Below are 24,841 nucleotides of genomic sequence, written 5' to 3'. Positions count from 1 at the left end.
GTGTAGACGACCAGTTAATAACCTGACCTTTGAAGGGGAGGATAATTAAACAAAGTCTGGTGGCTTGTAGTGAAAGCTTGTAGGAAGTTATGGTGTATAAATCTTCCATAGTTTGTTCATTTTCAAATTTGCAGCCAGTCTGCGAAGTTGCACGCAGTAGTACAGTACTCTAGTTGTTGGGTCGGCCCTATCCTCCGGTGAAGCATCTACGGGGCTGACATTAACTTTTGGGGATACAAGGGATATAATCTTCTCTAGGGAGCCTTTGATGTCTCTTATGTATTTAAAAATATAGTCCACGGTTTTAGCCACAAGGTCTAACGTGGTGGAGTGTTCAAGTAGTAATTCAGAGAGATGGTTTTCTTGTTCCCTAATGCAGTCTTCCGCCTGAATGGGCATAGTTGGAACTTTTTTGGGACCTTTTGGTCTCGTGGTGGTGTTGTTTAAGGGGTTAGTGGGTTGTTTAGTGGATAGTTCCTTCGGCGCAGTTTCCTTATCTGTTATCTCTGCTAAAGGAGTGAAGCTATTCAAGGTCGGAATATTAAAAATATCCTTTGTTTTTCCATAGAAGAATTCGCTGATTTTGGTTTGCTTGGTGAGAGGCAAGCATGCCATTTCCTCTAAGTCCTCAGAGTCTCTGCAGCGTTTTCCAGCCCCCCTCCTCGCATCAGCAGGGTTGTCTAATTGCTGAGTCATCTCTCTCTTTACCTCGCTCTTCTATCTTCCCTAGGTTTTTCAAAGAGTCAAGGGAGTATTTTCCTTGAAAGTATCCTAATCAGAGAGGAATAGTATGCCAGAGGTTATCGGCATAACACTAAATTATGCTCCGTCTGTGCCTCCAGACTTGTGGTGGGAACAGCCCATGAGTCTCCCTGTAAACTCTTCGCAATGTGATAAGATAGTCAATTCAGCTTTAAACTCCCAAGAAGAGTCAGAGATACAAAGCGTGGGATAGAGTGCGGTGAGGTGCTTAAATTTATCAGAACTCAGAGTTCAATAAAAGAGTCTTTAAAAAGAGTAAGAAAAAGAGAGAATAAAAAGATAAAATCAACGGGCTCACATTAGTAGAGTGCTGGTCGCCATCATATCGGAATAAGGCTACCAGACATCCCCGTTTCCCGGGGACAGTCCCCAGATTTACAAGTCAGTCCCCTGACAAAATCCATCTATTTAGAAGGAAATTGAAAAGTGTTCCCAGATTCATTGGGGGGGGGGGGGGGAATCTGGTAACCTCCAGGAATGACCTCTAAAATGTTGGGCTATTGTGGAGTTGGGGTGGGGGCTCTAGGCCTCTTTGTGGAAAACTATCCTGGCAGGAAAAACGTTTTTCCTGCTGTTTTTCTACATTAAGGAAGTGTTGCCAGGAGATGTTATATTGACGTCAACTGTTGCCTTCCTGAGAACATTATTTTTTAAAAAAATAATAATTGAAGGATATAAAGTGATAACGAAACTGAAAAAGAACAAAAATATCTGAGGATTGAAAGGAGAGGACGGTGAGAGCAAAACATAATGGCTCAGGTAAGTACCTCTTTGCATAGGGGACATTGGCTATCGATCCCCACCCAATCCAAAATACCTTCCCTTTCATTGTCTTCCCTTTGACTCTTTTTTCAAAGTAAGAGTTGCCACTTGACTTGCTGCTTGCCTCATGCTGCTATCTCTGCTGCAAGCCAACGTACACTGAACACAGTGAGACTTACTTCTGTGTAAGAATGCTTAGGATAGTTTTGTCTCTAGCTCAGAGCTTTCCAAACTGTGTGTTGCGACACATTCATGTGTCGGCTGCAGTGTGTCGGTGTTTTCACATGAATGCTGCCTGCGCTCCTCCCGGGGCTGGAAAGCAGTTAGTTTAACCTCCGGTTTGGTAGTGAAACTGAATTACTGTGTCACAAAATGCTGTGTGTATAAAAAGTGTGTCACCAGCATGAAAAGTTTGGAAAGCTCTGCTTTAGCTCCTTCCTCCTGCCTTGCAAGTCTGACTTACAAAAACTGTAATGAATAATCACAGGATCCAAAATTAATCTGCTTGTGGGAAGAGAGGGATGTTCTTGTAAGCCATGGATACTAAGTTTTGATTTCTTGCAAAAAGAGAGCTTGGAATGAAATCCACGATAATAGCAGCAACTCAGTAAAGTGCTGGGCTCTGTACTGTTTTTATGCCTGTAATTTTATGTAAGTTTTCTTGACTTAAATATTTTTATTTAAGTTTGCTTGACTTTCATTTTTATACTTTATTTTATTGTGCAATATTTGAACTGATTTTTGTTTCTGCCTTTGGCTCGTTATAAAACCAATAAACGTTTCGTCTTTAAAAAAGTGTAAACGGCTGGACACTAGAGCTGGGAAGAAAGGAAAGCAGACCTTAAGAGCAGGAAAGAGCTAAGGATAGGGGGGTTTTCTCAGTGAAAGGGAATTTCCATCTGCCCTTGCAGCATGTGTTGGATGGGGCAGGAGGTCATGTGGTGCTTTTCTCAGACTTAAAGAACATGAGAATAGCCAGCTAGATCAGGCCAGTGGCCCATCTACTTAGTCCAGGATCCTGTTCTCATAGTGGAACAGGTGGCGCTGTGGACTAAACCACTGAGCCTCTTCGGCTTGCTGATTGGAAGGTCAGCAGTTCAAATCCCCGTGAGCTCCCGTTGGTCTGTCCCAGTTTCTGCCAACCTAGCAGTTTGAAAGCACGCCAGCACAAGTAGATAAATAGGCATTGCTGCAGCAGGAATGTAAATGGCGTTTCCATGTGCTCTGGTTTGTGTCACGGTGTTCCATTGTGCCAGAAGCGGTTTAGTCATGCTGGCCACATGATCCAGAAAGCTCTCTTGTGGACCTTCCCGTCGCAGCGGTACCTATTTATCCACTTGCACTGGCATGCTTTCAAACAGGATACTGCTAGCAGCAGTAAAGGTTTAATAAAATGAACCATGGACGGGGGAGAAGGGAAGTCAATGGAAAAAGTATGGTTTGTATTTTGGCTTAATATTATTGTGCAAATTTGTAAAATTGAAAATGATAAATATAATAAAAAATATAATGATGCCACAGAGTGAGGTCTGGGAGAAATATTTGTCCTCTAGACATGGTTGGATTCCAACTCCCATCAGCCCTAGCAACTATGGCTAATGTCCTGGGGTTATGGGAGTTGTGGTCCAGCAACATCCGGAAGGCCACAAGTTCTCCATCCCTGAGCTACATTATAAAAGAAAAGGCTGCCTCTATGGCTGTGATCCTATGGATTTGGGAGTATGTTTCATTGAACCTAATGAGACTTACTTCTGAGTAAACTTGCACACCTGTTTAGCCAAGGAATGGGCTCACTTTCTTCTTGCAGAGACCAACGCGTGGAGACCAGATTGAGATTTATCGATTGGGTTACCAACACTGGGCTATCTACGTAGGTGATGGATATGTGGTCCACCTGACTCCTGCAGGTAAGAGCTTCTCATTATTTCCTAGAAAGGGTGATTTTATGAGAGAGAAGAATAAGATAGAGAACATTGGCAGATTACCCCTGAAGAAGCACAGCCCTTTGGGGGGGGGGAAGGTTCCCCACCACTGGCTTAGGGACTAATTGTTGCTGGAAGTTCTATGTCCTGATACTTGCAATTCTTGTAAGCCTATTAGAGGACTGCTTTGTAGCCAAGAGATTGCATTCTGGTTGGTTGTAAGTTGTTTTGGGTTGCCTTGGGCAAGATAAGAGTGACTAACAATTTTTTAAAAAATAATAGTATTTGTCGAAACAGCAACAACTGATGTCTTCTTGAAGACAATGTTGTTGATGAAATGCAGGGAATCTAGGCCTAATGATCACTGTTTCTGAGTTTCGTTTATCTCTGTGTTCTTGAGATGACGGTATAGGAAGTTCTCCCTCTATTCGCCTGTCTGCTGACACAAAAAAGGCAGTGGTGAAGAAAGAAAAGCTTTCAAAAGTGGCAGGAGAAGACAGCTGGAAGGTCAACAACGAGAAGGACAAAAAATATAAACCCAGGCCTGTAAGCGAAATAATTAGCACTGCAAATGAATATGTTGGGATGGAGATAGACTACAGTGTGGCCAGGATGAACTGTGAACATTTTGCTGCCATACTACGATATGGCGAACCTCACAGTAGACAGGTGTGTAGAATTCATTCATGTTTTCGTAATGGCAATCTGTGCTGTGATATTGAAATTCTTTATTAACTCCTGATCCTGGAAAAATGAAGTGAGATTAAGAAGCAGTTAATTTACTTTATTTTTATGTGGATTTAATTTCAAATCTGGCTATTTTCTGTCTCCAAAAGAAACATATAAAGCAATGTTTCATATCAACTCTGTTGTGAGAAACTCCCAACTCAGGTTTCCAAATCAATGACAGGCTTGTACCCTGATGAAAAATGTTGGGTCTGTATTCCTTTAATATTTTTCAAACTATAACCACAGAACTCAGATTTTTGCACCAAAGCATGTTCTGTTACATGGAGTTAATTTTTAAAGCATATTTTAAACCCAGAGTTAATTGTCTTGGAATCTGGGAGTTTCAATCTGGCTATTTTCTGTCTCCAAAGGAAACATTTAAAGCAATGTTTCATATCAACTCTGTTGTGAGAAATGAAGGACCATCAGTCACTGTGAATAAAAATACTTAAACCTCTTATTTTTTGCAGGCGAAAATCGGTCTCTGGGCGACATTGGTTGCTACTGTGGTCACGGGTGCAGGCTTCGTAGCAGCTGCAATCATTGGTAAACGCCATTAGTCAGTGTTCAATATATGAAGAGACGTGTGAATAATCTAAAAGACTATTGGAGGACAATCCTAGGCTGGCTTTTAAGAAGATCCCATTTTAAAAGAACAAGAGTTATTGAATAAAAATAAAAACATCAAATCAATCAAGATTTAGGTTTTCTGTCTTCATCCTTTGGTGTGAATTTTGAAGGATGGCTCTGTTTCAGTTTGTGCATTGTTTTGTAAAGTGCAGATTAGTTAAGAATTTGAATGTGAATTGAATCAAATTTCTCCCTGCTGCCTCTAGATGTGGTAGAGGACACTGATCAACGTTGAAGTAAGGTTCAACTTACTTGAAGTCTGGTCAACTTCTGTACTTGGAATGGAGGATGCCGCCATCTTGTTTCAGGCCACCCTTGACACGTACAACATTTCGCTGCAGGCCTCAGTTGTTAAAAATCAATACGTGCCTGTATAAAGAATTCCACAACAGTGTAGCTTGTTAATTCATTGGTACAGTCATACTGAGTTGCAGATCTCCATTTTGAAGACAGTTGACTTCTTCTTCTTCTTCTTCTTCTTCTTCTTCTTCTTCTTCTTTGAGTTCTGCCAGTAAAAGTTTGAATAATATTTTAATGGGTCTGGACAATGATCTATTCCAAAAGGAGTCAGTTCTTATGCTTCCAGTCGCTTCAAATTGCACAATATTAATGTCACAGACAAACAACTCTGTGATTGTCCAATTCTTCAGTGTGAACATAACCCAGAGGGCCGCCATATATTGTGTCAGACCATTGGTCCATCTAGCCTGAGGTAACCTGAAGTAGCCAAAACGACTCATCTCCTGACACATCATTGCATCAATGCGGCTTAATAAAGTGGGTGAGCGGTTTTTTTAAGCTCTCACATCTGGCATGGAGTCAAGTCCAGCCCATGAGACAAGGCAAAGCAATTTGCCTCAAGCGGCAGATCCAACCCCGCCCCACCCCCATCTGCCAGTCTGGCCACAGCCACCTGTACCACCGCTGCTGTGGGTGCAGCCATGGGTGAAGGTAGCAGTTTGAGCACAATGGTAGTGGCAGGGAGGGGGCCCAGATCTGCAGGGGGGCTGTGTTGGGGGAGCATTTTACACTGGGTTTACGGTGGTGCAGGCAGTTCCCCCTTGCAAGGTGCCAAGCCAAGGGGGAGTGACATTATTATTATTATTATTATTATTATTATTATTAATAGTATCAATGATCAGTGCTATTTTTCTAGAAAAAGAAGTGCCGGAACTCATCATGAACACCCCCCTTGTTCTCCAAGACATCTGAACATGGAATTTCTTCATTTTGAAAATAACCTGACTGCCCCATTTGCGGGTGACAAATGGGTAGGGCCATTTTTTCAGGTGGGGGTAAATTCTTATGAGAAGTCCTTCTCCATACTTCTTAAACATCTGGAAACAAGATCAGGCTGAGGATCCAAGAGATTCTTGGGAGCTCTTTGGAAGATTTCCAGGGTGTTTAATGCTGTGAATCTTTACCTACAGTCAACCCAAAGAACTATGCAAGTCCTATATCACAAAATGCCAATAAGTGTCCAGTGACTTCATTGCAATGCAAGCAGAACCTGAGGGCATTCTGAGCCCCTGAACTCCTCAATTCTTAGAGAATTGGGACACACACACACACACACACACACAGAGAGAGAGAGAGACAGACAGACAGACAGACAAACAAACAAACAAACACACTCGTCGTCAAAGCAAGTACAAGGATCAGAAAGAAACTGTCTGGAAGATAGGGATAGCTGCAGCTTACAGGATGCAGCAGTTGTGAAGGGGAAGTCTTCCCAATCTACTGTATGCCCATGCCAAGGAAAAGCATCACCTGCTTGAGGGGTGGGGAACCTGTGACCCTGCAGACATGGGCCATGGTGATGGCCTATGGAGTCCAACAATATGTAGAGAGCAGCATGTTGGCTACCCCTGCCTCAGACAGAGATTATGGTGAACGGATCTTGCAGGGCAGGAAACCATTGCAGAACAGCCAGAACATAAATACAAGGAGCCCAGCAGGCTGGGAGGACAGGAAAAAAGTGATATGGTTATTTTCCTTTTTGTTGTGTAATTGGGTAGAAGTCTTTTCCTTACACCTCTAGAATAAGGCTACCAGACATCCCCGTTTCCCGGGGACAGTCCCCAGATTTACAAGTCAGTCCCCTGACAAAATCCATCTATTTAGAAGGAAATTGAAAAGTGTTCCCAGATTCATTGGGGGGAAAATCTGGTAACCTTACTCTAGAAGTGAAAAGAACCAGGAATGACCTCTAAAATGTTGGGATATTGGGGAGTTGGGGTGGGGGCTCTAGGCCTCTTTGTGGAAAACTATCCTGGCAGGAAAAACATTTTTCCTGCTGTTTTTCTACATTAAGGAAGTGTTGCCAGGAGATGTTATATTGACGTCAACTGTTGCCTTCCTGAGAACATGATTTTTTAAAAAAATAATCATTGAAGGATATAAAGTGATAACGAAACTGAAAAAGATCTATAAATATCTGAGGATTGAAAGGAGAGGACGGTGAGAGCAAAACATAATGGCTCAGGTAAGTACCTCTTTGCATAGGGGACATTGGCTATTGATCCCCACCCAGTCCAAAATACCTTCCCTTTCATTGTCTTCCCTTTGACTGTTTTTTCAAAGGAAGAGTTGCCACTTGACTTGCTGTCTGCCTTACGCTGCTATCTCTGCTGCAAGCCAACGTACACTGAACACAGTGAGACTTACTTCTGTGTAAGAATGCTTAGGATAGTTTTGTCTCTAGATCAGAACTTTCCAAACTGTGTGTTGCGACACATTCGTGTGTTGGCTGCATCGTGTCGGTGTTTTCACATGAATGCTGGCTGCGCTCCTCCCGGGGCTGGAAAGCAGTTAGTTTAACCTCCTGTTTGCTAGTGAAACTGAATTACTGCGTCACAAAATGCTGTGTGTATAAAAAGTGTGTCACCAGCATGAAAAGTTTGGAAAGGTCTGCTTTAGCTCCTTCCTCCTGCCTTGCAACAACTGTGGTTAATAATCACAGGGTCCAAAGGTTGAAAGATTCATCTACTTGTGGGGGAAGAGAGCGAGGCTCCTGCAAGCTATGGATACTAAGTTTTTATTTCTTGCAAAAAGAGAGCTTGGAATGAAATCCACGATAAGAGCAGCAACTCAGTAAAGGCTCTGTACTATACTGTTTATATGCCTGTAATTTTATGTAAGTTTTCTGGACTTAAATATTTTTATTTAAGTTTGCTTTACTTTCATTTTTATACTTTATTTTATTGTCCAATAGTTGAACTGTTTTTTGTTTCTACCTCTGGCTTCTTATAAAACCGATAAATATTAAGTCTTTTAAGAGCTGCGAAGAGAAACAAACCTCAAGAGCAGGAAACAGCTAAGAATAGGGGGATTTCCTCAGTGAAAGGGGATTTCCATCTGGCCTTGCAGCATCTACAGTGGTACCTCTGGTTACGTACTTAATTTGTTCTGGAGGTCCATTCTTAACCTGAAACTGTTCTTAACCTGAAGCACCACTTTAGCTAATGGGGTCTCCTGGTGCCACTGCGCCGCTGGAGCACGATTTCTATTCTCATCCTAAAGCAAAGTTCTTAACCCAAGGTATTATTTCTGGGTTAGAGGAGTCTGTAACCTGAAGCATCTGTAACCTGAAGTGTATGTAACCCGAGGTACCACTGTATTGGATGGGGCAGGAGGTGGTGTGGTGCTTTTCTCAGGCTTAAAGAACATGAGCCTGCTTCCTCATAGTGCAGTGGTGGCAAACCTATGGCACACATGCCAGAGAGGGCACTCAGAGCCCTCTCTGTGGGCATGTGTGCTGTCGCCCCAGCAGGGCCGTAGCTTCCGTGCTGGGGGTGGGGGGAGAGGAGGAAGAGGAGAGGAGGGCTCGGGTGCAAGCAGGAGTGGAGTGCTTGCACACAAGTATGAGTGGGCAGCTCAGTTAAGGAGCGCCTAGCTGCTTTCACAGGGTTGCAGGGGATCTGATGAGGAGGTGGGAGCTCTTTTAAACTTCTCCCTTGAGGAGAGTGCAGCCACGAACCCCTCAAGGGAAGTGTGAAGGAGCCTGCACCTCCCCAGCTGAACAGTCGCGATCCAGCTCCTGTTCCCGTGCACTCAGAACAGAGCACGTTTGGCTTCCGAAAAAGGTTCCAAAACCAGAACACTAATTTCCGGGTTTGAAGTATTCAGGTTCCAAGTAGTTCGAGAACTAAGCTTTTCGAAAACTGAAGTACAACTGTATTTATTTCCCCCGATTTGAACTGTATTTATCCCCCCCCCCCCCGGTGGTGAATACACACACACACACACACACACACACACACACACAAAAACACACATGGCCAGAGTTTCCACTTTGGGGAGATGTTTTAAAGCTGGATTCAGCAAAAATCAGCCAGGACGTGTGGCAGCCCTAGAATAAGAAAAAACTTTTAAAGAAGACTGGGAAAGATTTGTGGAATATTTGAAAAATCATTACAAACATATAAAAATGTTAACAGGATTTCAGCGATATGAAGTATACTGGAACAAAAAGTGAAAAAGAGAGAAAATGAAAAATATAGACTATGCAGTGGTAAAGGTTTAATAAAATGAACCATGGATAGGGGAGAAGGGAAGTCAGTGGAAAATGTATGCTTTGTATTCTGGCTTAATATTATTGTGAAAATTTGTAAAGTTGAAAATGATGGATACAATAAAAAAGATAATGATGCCACAGAGTGAAGTCTGAGAGAAATATTTACTATAAGCTACACAGGTGTAAGAAATCTGTGGTCCTCTAGATGTGGCTGGATTTGAACTCCCATCAACCCTAGCAACTATGGCTAATGTCCAGGGACTATGGGAGTTGTGGTCCAGCAACATCCGGGAGGCCACAAGTTCTCCATCCCTGAGCTACAGTATAAAAGAAAAGGCTGCCTTCATAGCTGTGATCCTATGTATTTGGGAGTATGTTTCATTGAACTTAGTGGGACTTACTTCTGAGTAAACCTGCACAGCTGTTTAGCCAAGGAAAACATGGGCTCACTTTCTTCTTGCAGAGTCCAAAGCCTGGAGACCAGATTGAGATTTCTCGAATTGGTTACCAACACTGGGCTATCTACGTAGGCGATGGATATGTGGTCCACCTGACTGCTGCAGGTAAGAGCTTCTCATTATTTCCTAGAAAGGGTGGTTTTATGAGAATAAGATAGAGATCATTGGCAGATTACCCCTGAAGAAACACAGCCCTTGGGGGGGGGGGAAGGTTTCCCACCACTGGCTTAGGGACTAATTGTTGCTGGAAGTTCTATGTCCTGATACTTGCAATTGTTGTAAGCCAGTTAGAGGACTGCTTTGTAGCCAAGAGATTGCCTTCTGGTTGGTTGTAAATTGTTCTGGGTTGCCTTGCGCAAGATAAGAGTGACTAACATTTTTTAAAAAAATAATAGTATTTGTCAAAACAGCAACAACTGATGTCTTCTTGAAGACAATGTTGTTGATGAAATGCAGGGAATCCAGGCCTAATGGTCACTGTCTCTGAGTTTCTTTTCTCTCCCTGTTCTTGAGATGGGGGTACAGGAATTTTTTTCTCTGTTTTTATGCCTGCCTACACAACAAAGGCAGTGGTGAAGAAAGAAAAGCTTTCAGAAGTGGCGGGGAAAGACAGCTGGAAGGTCAACAACGAGAAGGACAGAAAATATAAAGCCAGGCCTGTAAGCGAAATAATTAGCACTGCAAATGAATATGTTGGGATGGAGATAGACTACAATGTGGCCAGGATGAGCTGTGAACATTTTGTCACCATACTACGATATGGCCAACCTCATAGTGGACAGGTGTGTAGTATTCATTCATGCTTTCGTAATGGCAATCTGTGCTGTGATGTTGAAATTCTTTCTAAACTCTTGATCCTGGAAAATTAGGTGAGATTAAGAAGCAGTTAATTTACTTTATTTTTATGTGAATATAATAGTTGAGGAAAAGCTGCCAAATGATAGATGTAAAATACTAATAAAAGCTAATAAAAGACTGATAAGAATAATAAAAACCGCACGACTGATGTGGAGCTCACGCCGATGCTACCACTAACGACGCCATCTTTTCTTGGAGTATACTGAAGGACTGCAAACCAGAACAGAAAAAAATAGATACCATAACTTTTAAAAATAACTTGAGTTCACGCATTCAAATTGTCTGAAGTGGGGTGGGGGAAGAGAGCAAGGCTCCTGCAAGCCATGGATACTAAGTGATTTCTTGCTAAAAGAGAGCTCTGTACTGTTTATATGCCTGCAATTTTATGTAAATTTTCTTGACTTAAATATTTTTATTTAAGTTTGCTTGACTTTCATTTTTATACTTTATTTTATTCTGCAATATTTGAACTGATTTTTGTTTCTGCCTTTGGCTCGTTATAAAACCAATAAACATTTCGTCTTTGAAAAAAGAGTAAACGGCTGGACACTAGAGCTGGGAAGAAAGGAAAGCAGACCTTAAGAGCAGGAAAGAGCTAAGGATAGGGGGATTTCCTCAGTGAAGGGGTTTCCATCTGGCCTTGCAGCATGTGTTGGATGGGGCAGGAGATGATGGGGGGCTTTTTTCAGACTTAAAGAAGATGAGAATAACCTACTAGATTAGGCAATGGTCCATCAAACTAGTCCAAATTTGTGCAAATTTGTAAAATGGAAAATGAGAAATACAATAAAAAAGATAATGATGCCACAGAGTGAGGTCTGGGATAAATATTTGTCCTCTAGACATGGTTGGATTCCAACTCCTATCAGCCCTAGCAACTATAGCTAATGTCCTGGGGTTATGGATGTTGTGGTCCAGCAACATCCGGAAGGCCACAAGTTCTCCATCCCTGAGCTACAGTATAAAAGAAAAGGCTGCCTTCATGGCTGTGATCCTATGTATTTGGGAGTATGTTTCATTGAACTTAGTGGGACTTACTTCTGAGTAAACCTGCACAGCTGTTTAGCCAAGGAAAACATGGGCTCACTTTCTTCTTGCAGAGCCCAAAGCCTGGAGACCAGATTGAGATTTCTCGAATTGGTTACCAACACTGGGCTATCTACGTAGGCGATGGATATGTGGTCCACCTGACTGCTGCAGGTAAGAGCTTCTCATTATTTCCTAGAAAGGGTGGTTTTATGAGAATAATATAGAGATCATTGGCAGATAACCCCTGAAGAAACACAGCCCTTGGGGGGGGGGGGAAGGTTCCCACCACCGGCTTAGGGACTAATTGTTGCTGGAAGTTCTATGTCCTGATACAGTGGTACCTCGGGTTACATACGCTTCAGGTTACAGCCTCCGCTAACCCAGAAATAGTGCTTCAGGTTAAGAACTTTGCTTCAGGATGAGAAAAGAAATCGTGCTCCGGCGGCGAGGCAGCAGCAGGAGGCCCCATTAGCTAAAGTGGTGCTTCAGGTTAAGAACAGTTTCAGGTTAAGTACGGACCTCCGGAATGAACCCGAGGTACCACTGTACTTGCAATTGTTGTAAGCCAGTTAGAGTACTGCTTTGTAGCCAAGAGATTGCATTCTGGTTGGTTGTAAGTTGTTTTGGGTTGCCTTGGGCAGGATAAGAGTGACTAACATTTTTTTTAAAAAAAATATTTGTCAAAACAACAACAACAACAACAACAACTGATGTCTTCTTGAAGACAATGTTGTTGATGAAATACAGGGAATCCAGGCCTAATGGTCACTGTTTCTGAGTTTCTTTTCTCTCTCTGTTCTTGAGATGGGAGTATAGGAAATTTTCCCTCTATTCCCCTGTCTGCCGAGACAACAAAGGCAGTGGTGAAGAAAGAAAAGCTTTCAAAAGTGGCGGGGATAAGCAGCTGGAAGGTCAACAATGAGAAGGACAGAAAATATAAAGCCAGGCCTGTAAGCGAAATAATTAGCACTGCAAATGAATATGTTGGGATGAAGATAGACTACAATGTGGAAACGATGAACTGTGAACATTTTGCTGCCATACTACGATATGGCCAACCATACAGTAGACAGGTGTGTAGAATTCATTCATGTTTTCATAATGGCAATCTGTGCTGTGATATTGAAATTCTTTCTAAACTCCTGATCCTGGAAAAATGAACTGAGATTAAGAAGCAGTTAATTTACTTTATTTTTATGTAGATTTAATTTCTAACCCCCATTTACAAAGATGGGGAGCAGAGCGGAACATTTCTTGGAGTATGTTGAAGTACTGCAAACCAGAACAACAACAAAAAATATCATAACATTTAAATTCAAATAGTCTGAAGTGAGAAATGAGAAGATTAAAAAGTCCGAACTCAGGTTTCCAAATTAATGACAGGCTTGTACCCTGATGAAAAATGTTGGGTCTCTATTCCTTTAATATTTTTCACCACAGAACTCAGATTTTTTGCACCAAAGCATGTTCTGTTACATGGAATTAGTTTTTAAAACATATTTTAAACCCAGAGTTAATTGTCTTGGAATCTGAGAGTTTCAAATCTGGCTATTTTCTGTCGCCAAAAGAAACATTTAAAGCAATGTTTCATATCAACTCTGTTGTGAGAAATGAAGGACCATCGGTCACTGTGAACAAAAATGCTTAAACCTCTTATTTTTTGCAGGTGGAAGACGGTCTCTGGGCGACATTCGCTGCTACTTTAGGAGCTGTGCTCACGGGTGCAAGCTTGGTAGCAGCTGCAATCATTGGTAAACGCCATTAGTCAGTGTTCAATATATGAAGAGACGTGTGAATAATCTAAAAGACTGTTGGAGGACAATCCTAGGCTGGCTTCTAAGAAGATCCCATTATAAAAGAACAACAGTTATTGAATAAAAATAAAAGCATCAAATCAATCAAGATTTAGGTTTTCTGTCTTTATTCCATTGCTCTGAATTTTGGAAGATGGCTCTGTTTCAGTTTGTGCATTGTTTTGTAAAGTGCAGATTAGTTAAGAATTTGAATGTGAATTGAATCAAATTTCTCCCTGCTGCCTCTAGATGTGGTAGAGGACACTGATCAACGTTGAAGTAAAGTTCAACTTACTTGAAGTCTGGTCAACTTCTGTACTTGGAATGGAGGATGCCGCCATCTTGTTTCAGGCCACCCTTGACACGTACAACATTTCGCTGCAGGCCTCGGTTGTTAAAAATCAATACGTGCCTGTATAAAGAATTCCACAACAGTGTAGCTTGTGAATTCATTGGTACAGTCATACTGAGTTGCAGATCTCCATTTTGAAGGGAGTTGACTTCTTCTTCTTCTTCTTCTTCTTCTTCTTCTTCTTCTTTTTCTTCTTTTAAGAGTTCTCCCAGTAAAAGTTTGAATGATATTTTAATGGGTCTGGACAATGATCTATTCCAAAAGGAGTCAGTTCTTATGCTTCCAGTCGCTTCAAATTGCACAATATTAATACCACAGACAAACAACTCTGTGATTGTCCAATTCTTCAGTGTGAACATAACCCAGAAGGCCGCCATATATTGTGTGAGACCATTGGTCCATCTAGCCTGAGGTAACTTGAGGTAGCCAAAACGACTCATCTCCTGACACATCATTGCATCAATGCGGCTTAATAAAGTGGGTGAGCGGTTTTTTTAAGCTCTCACACCTGGCATGGAGTCAAGTCCAGCCCATGAGACAAGGCAAAGCAATTTGCCTCAAGCAGCAGATCCAAGCCCGCCCCACCCCCTGCTGCCAGTCTGGCCACAGCCACCTGTACCACCGCTGCCATGGGTGCAGCCATGAGTGAAGGTAGCAGTGTGAGCACAATGGTAGTGGCAGGGAGGGGGCCCAGATCTGCAGGGGGGCTGTGTTGGGGGAGCATTTTACACTGGGTTTAAGGTGGTGCAGGCAGTTCCCCCTCGCAAGGTGCCAAGCCAAGGAGGAGCGAAAGAAGAAGAAGAAGAAGAAGAAGAAGAAGAAGAAGAAGATAATCAATAATCAGTGCTATTTTTCTAGAAAAAGAAGTGCCGAAACTCATCATGAACACCCCCCTTGTTCTCCAAGACATCTGAACATGGAATTTCTTCATTTTGAAAATAACCTGATTGCCCCATTTGCGGGTGACAAATGGGTAGGGCCATTTTTTCAGGTGGGGGTAAATTCTTATGAGAAGTCCTTCTCCATACTTCTTAAACTTCTGGAAACAAGATCAGGCTGAGGATCCAAGAGCTTCCTGGGAGCTCTTAGGAAGATTTCCAGGGTGTTTAATGCTGTGAATCTTTACCTACAGTCAACCCAAAAAACTATGCAAGTCCTGTATCACAAAATGCCAATAAGTGTCCAGTGACTTCATTGCAATGCAAGCAGAACCTGAAGGCATTCTGAGCCCCTGAACTCCTCAATGCTTGGAGAAATGGGACACACACACACACAGAGAGAGAGAGAGAGAGAGAGAGTGACAGACAGACCGACAGACAGACAAACAAACACACTCGTTGTCAAAGCAAGTACAAGGATCAGAAAGAAACTGTCTGGAAGATAGGGATAGCTGCAGCTTACAGGATGCAGCAGTTGTGAAGGGGAAGTCTTCCCAATCAACTGTATGCCCATGCCAAGGAAAAGCATCACCTGCTTGAGGGGTGGGGAACCTGTGACCCTGCAGACATGGGCCATGGTGATGGCCAATGGAGTCCAACAATATGTAGAGAGCAGCATGTTGGCTACCCCTGCCTCAGACAGAGATTGTGGTGAACGGGTCTTGCAGGGCAGGAAACCATTGCAGAACAGCCAGAACATCAATACAAGGAGCCTAGCAAAATACAAGGACAGGAAAAAATGAGTGGTTATTTTACTTTTTGTTGTGCAATTGGGTAGAGGTCTTTTCCTTACACTTCTAGAAGTGAAAGGAACCAGCAATGACCTTTAAAATGCTGGAATATTGGGTGGGGGCTCTAGGCCTCTTTGGCATGTGGAAAACTATCCTGGCAAGTGTTGCCAGGAGATGTTATACTGATGACAACTGTTGCCTTGCTAATAACAGGTTGTTTTTTAAGGCTATAAAGTGAAAACGAAACTGGAAAAGGTCTATAAATATCTGAGGACTGAAAGGAGGTGAGAGCAGAACATTATGGCACAGGTAAGTACCTCTTTGCATTGGGGACATTGGCTATTGATCCCCACCCAGTCCAAAATACCTTCCCTTTGATTGTCTTACCTTTGACTGTTTTTTCAAAGGAAGAATTGCCACTTGACTTGCTGTCTGCCTTATACTGCTATCTCTGCTGCAAGCCAACGTACGTTGAACACAGTGAGACTAACTTCTGTGTAAGAATGCTTAGGATAGTTTTGTCTCTAGCTCAGAGCTTTCCAAACTGCATGTTGCGACACATTCGTGTGTCGGCTACAGTGTGTCAGTGTTTTCACATGAATGCTGCCTGCCCTCCTCCCGGGCTGGAAAGGGGATAGTTTAACCTCCGGTTTGCTAGTGAAACTGAATTACTGTGTCACAAAATGCTGCGTGTATAAAAAGTGTGTCACTAGCGTGAAAAGTTTGGAGAGCTCTGCTTTAGCTCCTTCCCCCTGCCTTGCAAGTCTGACTTACAAAAACTGCGATGAATAATCACAGGGTCCAATGGTTGAAAAATTCATCTACTTGTGGGGTGGGGGAAGAGAACGAGGCTCCTGCAAGCCATGGATACTAAGTTTCGATTTCTTGCAAAAAGAGAGCTTGTAATGAAATCCACGATAAGAGCAGCAACTCAGTAAAGCGCTGGGCTCTGTGCTGTTTATATGCCTGCAATTTTATGTAAGTTTTCTTGACTTAAATCTTTTTCTTTAAGTTTGCTTGATTTTCATTTTTATACTTTATTTTATTGTGCAATAGTTGAACTGATTTTTGTTTCTACCTTTGGCTCGTTATAAAACCAATAAACATTTCTTCTTTAAAAACCAGTAAACTGCTGGACACTAGAGCTGGGAAGAAAGGAAAGCAGACCTTAAGAGCAGGAAAGAGCTAAGGATAGGGGGATTTCGTCAGTGAAAGGGGATTTTCATCTGGCCTTGCAGCATGTGTTGGATGGGGCAGGAGATTATGTGGCTCTTTTTCCAGACGTAAAGAACATGAGAATAGCCTGCTAGATCAGGCAATGGCCCATCAACCTAGTCCAGCATCCTGTTCTCATAGTGGAGCAGGTGGCGCTGTGGACTAAACCACTGAGCCTCTTGGGCTTGCTGATTGGAAGGTCAGCAGTTCAAATCCCTGTGAGCTCCCGTTGGCCTGTCCCAGTTTCTGCCAACCTAGCACTCTGAAAGCACGCCAGCACAAATAGATAAATAGGCACTGCTGCAGCAGGAAGGTAAGCAGCATTTCCATGTGCTCTGGTTTGTGTCACGGTGCTCCATTGTGCCAGAACCAGTTTAGTCATGCTGGCCACATGATCCAGAAAGCTGTCTTGTGGACCTTCCCATCACAGCGGTACCTATTTATCTGCTTGCACTGGCATGCTTTCAAACAGGATACTGCTAGCAGCAGTAAAGGTTTAATAAAATGAACCATGGACAAGGGAGAAGGGAAGTCAATGGAAAAAGTATGGTTTGTATTTTGACTTAATATTATTGTGCAAATTTGTAAAATTGAAAATGATAAATACAATAAAAAAGATAACGATGCTACAGAGTGAGGTCTGGGATAAAAATTTGTCCTCTAGACATGGTTGGATTCCAACTCCCATCAACCCTAGCAACTATAGCTAAGATGTCCTGGGGTTATGGGAGTTGTGGTCCAGCAACATCAGAAAGGCCACAAGTTCTCCATCCCTGAGCTACAATATAAAAGAAAAGGCTGCCTCTGTGGCTGTGATCCTATGTATTTGGGAGAGTGTTTCATTGAACCTAGTGGGACTTACTTCTGAGTAAACTTGCACAGCTGTTTAGCCAAGGAAAACATGGGCTCACTTTCTTCTTGCAGAGGCCAAAGCCTGGAGACCAGATTGAGATTTATCAAAATGGTTACCACCACTGGGCTATCTATGTAGGCGATGGATTTGTGGTCCACCTGACTTCTGCAGGTAAGAGCTTCTCATTATTTCCTAGAAAGGATGGTTTTATGAGAGGGAAGAATAAGATAGAGAACATTGGCAGATTACCCCTGAAGAAGCACAGCCCTTGGGGGGGGGGAGGAGGTTCCCCACCACTGGCTTAGGGACTAATTGTTGCTGGAAGTTCTATGTCCTGATACTTGGAATTGTTGTAAGCCAGTTAGAGGACTGCTTTGTAGCCAAGAGATTGCATTCTGGTTGGTTGTAAGTTGTTTTGGGTTGCCTTGGGCAAGATAAGAGTCACTAACAATAATAATAAAAAATAGTATTTGTCAAAACAACAACAACAACAACTGATATTTTCTTGAAGACAATGTTGTTGATGAAATGCAGGGAATCTAGGCCTAATGGTCACTGTTTCTGAGTTTCTTTTCTCTCTCTGTTCTTGAGATGGGAGAAGAGGAAATTCTCCCTCTATTCCCCTGTCTGCCAACACAAAAAAGGCATTGGTGAATAAAGAAAAGCTTTCAGAAGTAGTGGGGATAAGCAGTTGGATGGTCAACAACGAGAAGGACAGTAAATATAAAGCCAGGCCTGTAAGCGAAATAATTAACACTGCAAATGAATATGTTGGGACTGAGAGAGACTACGACGTGCTCAAGATGAACTGTGAACATTTTGTTGCCAAACTACGATATGGCAAATTTGAAAGTAGACAGGTATGTAGCATTCATGGACGTTTTCGTAATGGGAATCTGTGCTGTGATATTGAAATTCTTTCTAAACTCTTGATCCTGGAAAATTAGGTGAGATTAAGAAGCAGTTAATTTACTTTATTTTTATGTGAATATAATAGTTGAGGAAAAGCTGCCAAATGATAGATGTAAAAAAACTAATAAAAGCTAATAAAAGACTAATAAAAATAATAAAAACCGCACGACTGCTCACACCGATGCTACCACTAACAACGCCATCTTTACTTGGAGTATATTGAAGGACTGCAAACCAGAACAGAAATAAATGGATATCATAACTTTTAAAAATAACTTGAGTTCACGCATTCAAATTGTCTGAAGTGGGGTGCGGGAAGAGAGCGAGGCTCGTGCAAGCCATGGATACTAAGTGATTTCTTGCTAAAAGAGAGCTCTGTACTGTTTATATGCCTGAAATTTTATGTAAGTTTTCTTGACTTAAATCTTTTTCTTTAAGTTTGCTTGATTTTCATTTTTATACTTTATTTTATTGTGCAATAGTTGAACTGATTTTTGTTTCTACCTTTGGCTCGTTATAAAACCAATAAACATTTCTTCTTTAAAAACCAGTAAACTGCTGGACACTAGAGCTGGGAAGAAAGGAAAGCAGACCTTAAGAGCAGGAAAGAGCTAAGGATAGGGGGATTTCGTCAGTGAAAGGGGATTTTCATCTGGCCTTGCAGCATGTGTTGGATGGGGCAGGAGATTATGTGGCTCTTTTTCCAGACGTAAAGAACATGAGAATAACCTGCTAGATCAGGCAATGGCCCATCAACCTAGTCCAGCATCCTGTTCTCATAGTGGAGCAGTTGGCGCTGTGGACTAAACCACTGAGCCTCTTTGGCTTGCTGATTGGAAGGTCAGCAGTTCAAATCCCTGTGAGCTCCCGTTGGCCTGTCCCAGTTTCTGCCAACCTAGCACTCTGAAAGCACGCCAGCACAAATAGATAAATAGGCACTGCTGCAGCAGGAAGGTAAGCAGCATTTCCATGTGCTCTGGTTTGTGTCACGGTGCTCCATTGTGCCAGAACCAGTTTAGTCATGCTGGCCACATGATCCAGAAAGCTGTCTTGTGGACCTTCCCATCGCAGCGGTACCTATTTATCTGCTTGCACTGGCATGCTTTCAAACAGGATACTGCTAGCAGCAGTAAAGGTTTAATAAAATGAACCATGGACGGGGAAGAAGGGAAGTCATTGGAAAAAGTATGGTTTGTATTTTGGCTTAATATTATTGTGCAAATTTGTAAAATTGAAAATGATAAATACAATAAAAATATAACGATGCCACAGAGTGAGGTCTGGGATAAATATTTGTCCTCTAGACATGGTTGGATTTGAATTCCCATCAACTCTAGCAACTATAGTTAATGTCCTGGGGTTATGGGAGTTGTAGTCTGGCAACATCAGGAAGGCCACAAATTCTCCATCCCTGAGCTACAGTATAAAAGAAACGGCTGCTTCTGTGGCTGTGATCCTATGTATTTGGGAGTATGTTTCATTGAACCTAGTGGGACTTACTTCTGAGTAAACTTGCACAGCTGTTTAGCCAAGGAAAACATGGGCTCACTTTCTTCTCGCAGAGCCCAAAGCCTGGGGACCAGATTGAGATTTCTCGAATTGGTTACCAACACTGGGCTATCTACGTAGGCGATGGAGATGTGGTCCACCTGACTTCTGCAGGTAAGAGCTTCTCATTATTTCCTGGAAAGGGTGATTTTATGAGAGGGAAGAGTAAGATAGAGAACATTGGCAGATTACCCCTGAAGAAACACAGCCCTTGGGGGGGGGGAGGGAAGGTTCCCCACCACTGGCTAAGGGACTAATTGTTGCTGGAAGATCTATGTCCTGATACAGTGGTACCTCGGGTTACATACGCTTCAGTTTACAGACTCCGCTAACCCAGAAATGTGCTTCAAGTTAAGAACTTTGCTTCAGGATGAGAACAGAAATCGTGCTCCGGCGGCGCGGCAGCAGCAGGAGGCCCCATTAGCTAAAGTGCTGCTTCAGGTTAAGAACAGTTTCAGGTTAAGAACAGACCCCCGGAACGTATTACGTACTTAACCCGAGGTACCACTGTACTTGCAATTCTTGTAGCCAAGATATTGCATTCTGGTTGGTTGTAAGTTGTTTTGTGTTGCCTTGGGCAAGATAAGAGTGACTAACAATTTTTTAAAAAATAATAGTATTTGTCAAAACAACAACTGATGTCTTCTTGAAGACAATGTTGTTGATGAAATGCAGGGAATCCAGGCCTAATGGTCACTGTTTCTGAGTTTCTTTTCTCTCTCTATCTTGAGATGAGGGTATAGGAAATTCTCCCTGTATTCCCCTGTCTGCCAACACAAAAAAGGCAATGGTGAAGAAAGAACAACTTTCAAAAGTGGTGGGAAAAGACAACTGGAAGGTCAACAACGAGAAGGACAGAAAATATAAAGCCAGGCCTGTAAACGAAATAATTAGCACTGCAAACAAATATGTTGGAATGGAGATAGAGCACAATGTGGTCACAATGAACTGTGAAGATTTTGCCACCATACTACGATATGGCCAATTTGACAGTAGACCGGTATGTAGCATTCATGCACGTTTTCGTAATGGGAATCTGGGTTATGGGAGTTGTGGTCCAGCAACATCAGAAAGGCCACAAATTCTCCATCCCTTAGCTACAGTATAAAAGAAAAGTCTGCCTCTGTGGCTGTGATCCTATGTATTTGGGAGTATGTTTCATTGAACCTAGAGGGACTTACTTCTGAGTAAACTTGCACCGCTGTTTAGCCAAGGAAAACATGGGCTCACTTTCTTCTCACAGAGCCCAAAGCCTGGAGACCAGATTGAGATCTCTCGAATTGGTTACCAACACTGGGCTATCTACGTAGGCAATGGATATGTGGTCCACCTGACTTCTGCAGGTAAGAGCTTCTCATTATTTCCTGGAAAGGGTGATTTTATGAGAGGGAAGAATAAGATAGAGAACACTGGCAGATTACCCCTGAAGAAACACAGCCCTTGGGGGGGGGGGGGAAGTTCCCCACCACTGGCTAAGGAACTAATTGTTGCTGGAAGATCTATGTCCTGATACAGTGGTACCTCGGGTTACATACGCTTCAGTTTACAGACTCCGCTAACCCAGAAATGTGCTTCAGGTTAAGAACTTTGCTTCAGGATGAGAACAGAAATCGTGCTCCGGCGGCGCGGCAGCAGCAGGAGGCCCCATTAGCTAAAGTGCTGCTTCAGGTTAAGAACAGTTTCAGGTTAAGAACAGACCTCCGGAACGAATTACGTACTTAACCCGAGGTACCACTGTTACCTATAGAGGGAGCTTTTGAAACTGTTGCAACAGCGAAGTGGAACTTTCCACTAAGAACTAAGGACTGTGTGAAATAAGTGACCTTGGATAAGACCTTGGATAAGAAGGGCAAAACAAGAAGTTCTAGTGAATGCTTTTTACAAAATAAATGCTCTGTTGGAACTACATGAGAAGACGGACTTGACGGTAAAGAAAATTGACAATTTGGGACAAAATATAACTGATTTGGAACAGAAAGTGAACATTTTTACAGGAACTACTCGGGATGTGACTCAGGAACCCATTTTGAAATGGCAAGCTCTGGAGAAGATGATGGAACAAACTGCTTCTGTATCTCAAGAAACTCAAGTGGAGGTTTTGGCCCCACAGAAACAATTTGATGGACATAAGCTGAATTCAGAGGTGATGGGGCTTGAGAGTCAGATTTGGAGAGACGGTACCCCGCTTGGACCGAAGAAGGGAAGATGGGCAGATTTCCCTGTGGAGGGAGGCACTGAGGGAGAGATTGGAGATGCGGAGTCCTTTAGCCTCAAAGGGTCTTTGGAGTATGTCCTGGAACATCTTTTGGACTACAGCTTCGAATATGGAGTATGGGCAAACTTACCGAGAGGGAATCAAGGAGCTGCTAAGATGGAAACCCTTTGGGACTTAATCTTTGGCATCAAAAGAAATCTGCAGATAGGACAGGGAGAAGAGTTAAGAGCCTCGGATAGAAGAGTACCAGGCTGATGGACTATATGGAACTGATAGGAAAGACTGACAAAATCCGAGACCAGGGAGAAGAGACGGTGGAAGAAGATTGGGAAAATTTTAAAAATTTTATTCAGAGTAATATAGCATAATTAAGGAATGTTGGGAAATGGTGGAATGAAATTATATGACTTTAGTAGAAATATGATAAGGATTTAAGTATAGATAAATTTTAAGATTTTGATGGTAAGATAAGGTTAAAATAAATTAAGACAACTAAACGATAGAAAGCAGTGAAAGACGGAAAGGATTTGCTGATTTAATTATTAACTGGAATACAAAAATGGGAGGTGGGAGGAGGTCGGGGAAATAAGTCAATGAAAGATAAAGATATGGAAAATGGATATGTTTTTGTTTTTTCTTGTTGTGTTGATGTATTGTTTTTTTCTTTTATTTTTGATGTATTGTTTCCTATTTTTTTTTACTGTCTTTTTCTTTTCTTTTTTTGTAACTATAAAACCTTTAATAAATATTTCTTTTAAAAAAAAATATTAGAGGACTGCTTTGTAGCCAAGATATTGCATTCTGGTTGGTTGTAAGTTGTTTTGTGTTGCCTTGGGCAAGATAAGAGTGACTAACAATTTTTTAAAAAATAATAGTATTTGTCAAAACAACAACTGATGTCTTCTTGAAGACAATGTTGTTGATGAAATGCAGGGAATCCAGGCCTAATGGTCACTGTTTCTGAGTTTCTTTTCTCTCTCTGTCTTGAGATGGGGGTATAGGAAATTCTCCCTCTATTCCCCTGTCTGCCAACACAAAAAAGGCAATGGTGAAGAAAGAACAACTTTCAAAAGTGGTGGGAAAAGACAACTGGAAGGTCAACAACGAGAAGGACAGAAAATATAAAGCCAGGCCTGTAAACGAAATAATTAGCACTGCAAACAATTGTGTTGGGATGGAAATAGAGTACAATGTGCTCACGATGAACTGTGAACATTTTGCCGCCATACTACGATATGGCCAATTTGACAGTAGACAGGTATGTAGCATTCATGCACGTTTTTGTAATGGGAATCTGGGTTATGGGAGTTGTGGTCCAGCAACATCAGAAAGGCCACAAATTCTCCATCCCTGAGCTACAGTATAAAAGAAAAGGCTGCCTCCATGGCTGTGATACTATGTATTTGGGAGTGTGTTTCATTGAACCTAGTTGGACTTACTTCTGAATAAACTTCACAGCTGTTTTACGACGCAATACATAGGCCCACTTACCTCTGGCAGAGACCAAAGCCTGGAGACCAGATTGAGATCTCTCGAATTGGTTACCAACACTGGGCTATCTACGTAGGCGATGGATATGTGGTCCACCTGACTTCTGCAGGTAAGAGCTTCTCATTATTTCCTAGAAAGGGTGATTTTATGAGAGGGAAGAGTAAGATAGAGAACATTGGCAGATTACCCCTGAAGAAACACAGCCCTTGGGGGGGGGGAGGTTCCCCACCACTGGGTAAGGGACTAATTGTTGCTGGAAGATCTATGTCCTGATACAGTGGTACCTCGGGTTACATATGCTTCAGTTTACAGACTCCGCTAACCCAGAAATTGTGCTTCAGGTTAAGAACTTTGCTTCAGGATGAGAACAGAAATCGTGCTCCGGCAGTGCGGCAGCAGCAGGAGGCCCCATTAGCTAAAGTGCTGCTTCAGGTTAAGAACAGTTTCAGGTTAAGAACAGACCTCCGGAACGAGGTACCACTGTACCTGCCATTCTTGTCAGCCTATTAGAGGACTGCTTTGTAGCCAAGATATTGCATTCTGGTTGGTTGTAAGTTGTTTTGTGTTGCCTTGGGCAAGATAAGAGTGACTAACAATTTTTAAAAAAATAATAGTATTTGTCAAAACAACAACTGATGTCTTCTTGAAGACAATGTTGTTGATGAAATGCAGGGAATCCAGGCCTAATGGTCACTGTTTCTGAGTTTCTTTTCTCTCTCTGTCTTGAGATGGGGGTATAGGAAATTCTCCCTCTATTCCCCTGTCTGCCAACACAAAAAAGGCAATGGTGAAGAAAGAACAACTTTCAAAAGTGGTGGGAAAAGACAACTGGAAGGTCAACAACGAGAAGGACAGAAAATATAACGTCAGGCCTGTAAATGAAATAATTAGCATTGCAAACAATTGTGTTGGGATGGAGATAGACTACGACGTGCTCACGATGAACTGTGAACATTTTGCCACCATACTACGATATGGCCAATTTGACAGTAGACAGGTATGTAGCATTCATGCACGTTTTCGTAATGGGAATCTGGGTTATGGGAGTTGTGGTCCAGCAACATCAGAAAGGCCACAAATTCTCCATCCCTGAGCTACAGTATAAAAGAAAAGGCTGCCTCCGTGGC

The 24,841-nt window shown here is 42.3% G+C and overlaps 2 protein-coding genes across 17 annotated transcripts in view; both read left to right on the top strand.

Annotated features, from left to right (window-relative positions):
- LOC310660455 (phospholipase A and acyltransferase 3-like) overlaps positions 1-23,393 on the top strand; it is a 32,575-nt gene extending 9,182 nt beyond the window's left edge. For 3 of the 16 annotated variants that reach the window (XM_083405241.1, XM_083405234.1, XM_083405239.1), the window contains exons 3-4: positions 3,847-4,115; positions 4,646-4,981. In XM_083405241.1, the coding sequence (XP_083261367.1) occupies positions 3,847-4,115; positions 4,646-4,735 (359 nt within the window). In that variant the 3' untranslated portion in view covers positions 4,736-4,981. Of the gene's footprint in view, positions 1-1,443; positions 1,522-3,331; positions 3,432-3,846; positions 4,116-4,645; positions 4,982-7,201; positions 7,291-9,742; positions 9,885-10,292; positions 10,664-11,737; positions 11,838-12,470; positions 12,740-13,332; positions 13,565-20,739; positions 20,827-23,212 lie in introns of those variants that run through there. The other 13 variants (XM_083405235.1, XM_083405237.1, XM_083405240.1 and 10 more) reach the window with 13 other exon arrangements.
- Positions 14,819-24,807, top strand: LOC310661346 (phospholipase A and acyltransferase 2-like; the record flags this gene model as incomplete). Its single annotated transcript, XM_083407194.1, has 4 exons — positions 14,819-15,253; positions 15,707-15,789; positions 23,682-23,823; positions 24,443-24,807. The coding sequence occupies exons 2-4, from the start codon at positions 15,781-15,783 to the stop codon at positions 24,805-24,807; spliced, it is 516 nt and encodes a 171-aa protein (XP_083263320.1). The 5' UTR covers positions 14,819-15,253; positions 15,707-15,780.
- Between the last annotated feature and the right edge of the window lie 34 nt (positions 24,808-24,841).

This window comes from Podarcis tiliguerta, assembly GCF_965153285.1.
Source record: "Podarcis tiliguerta genome assembly, chromosome: 12".
NCBI lineage: Eukaryota > Metazoa > Chordata > Lepidosauria > Squamata > Lacertidae > Podarcis > Podarcis tiliguerta.
Note: the sequence above shows the minus strand (reverse complement) of the source record. Positions and strands in the feature narration are given on the sequence as shown.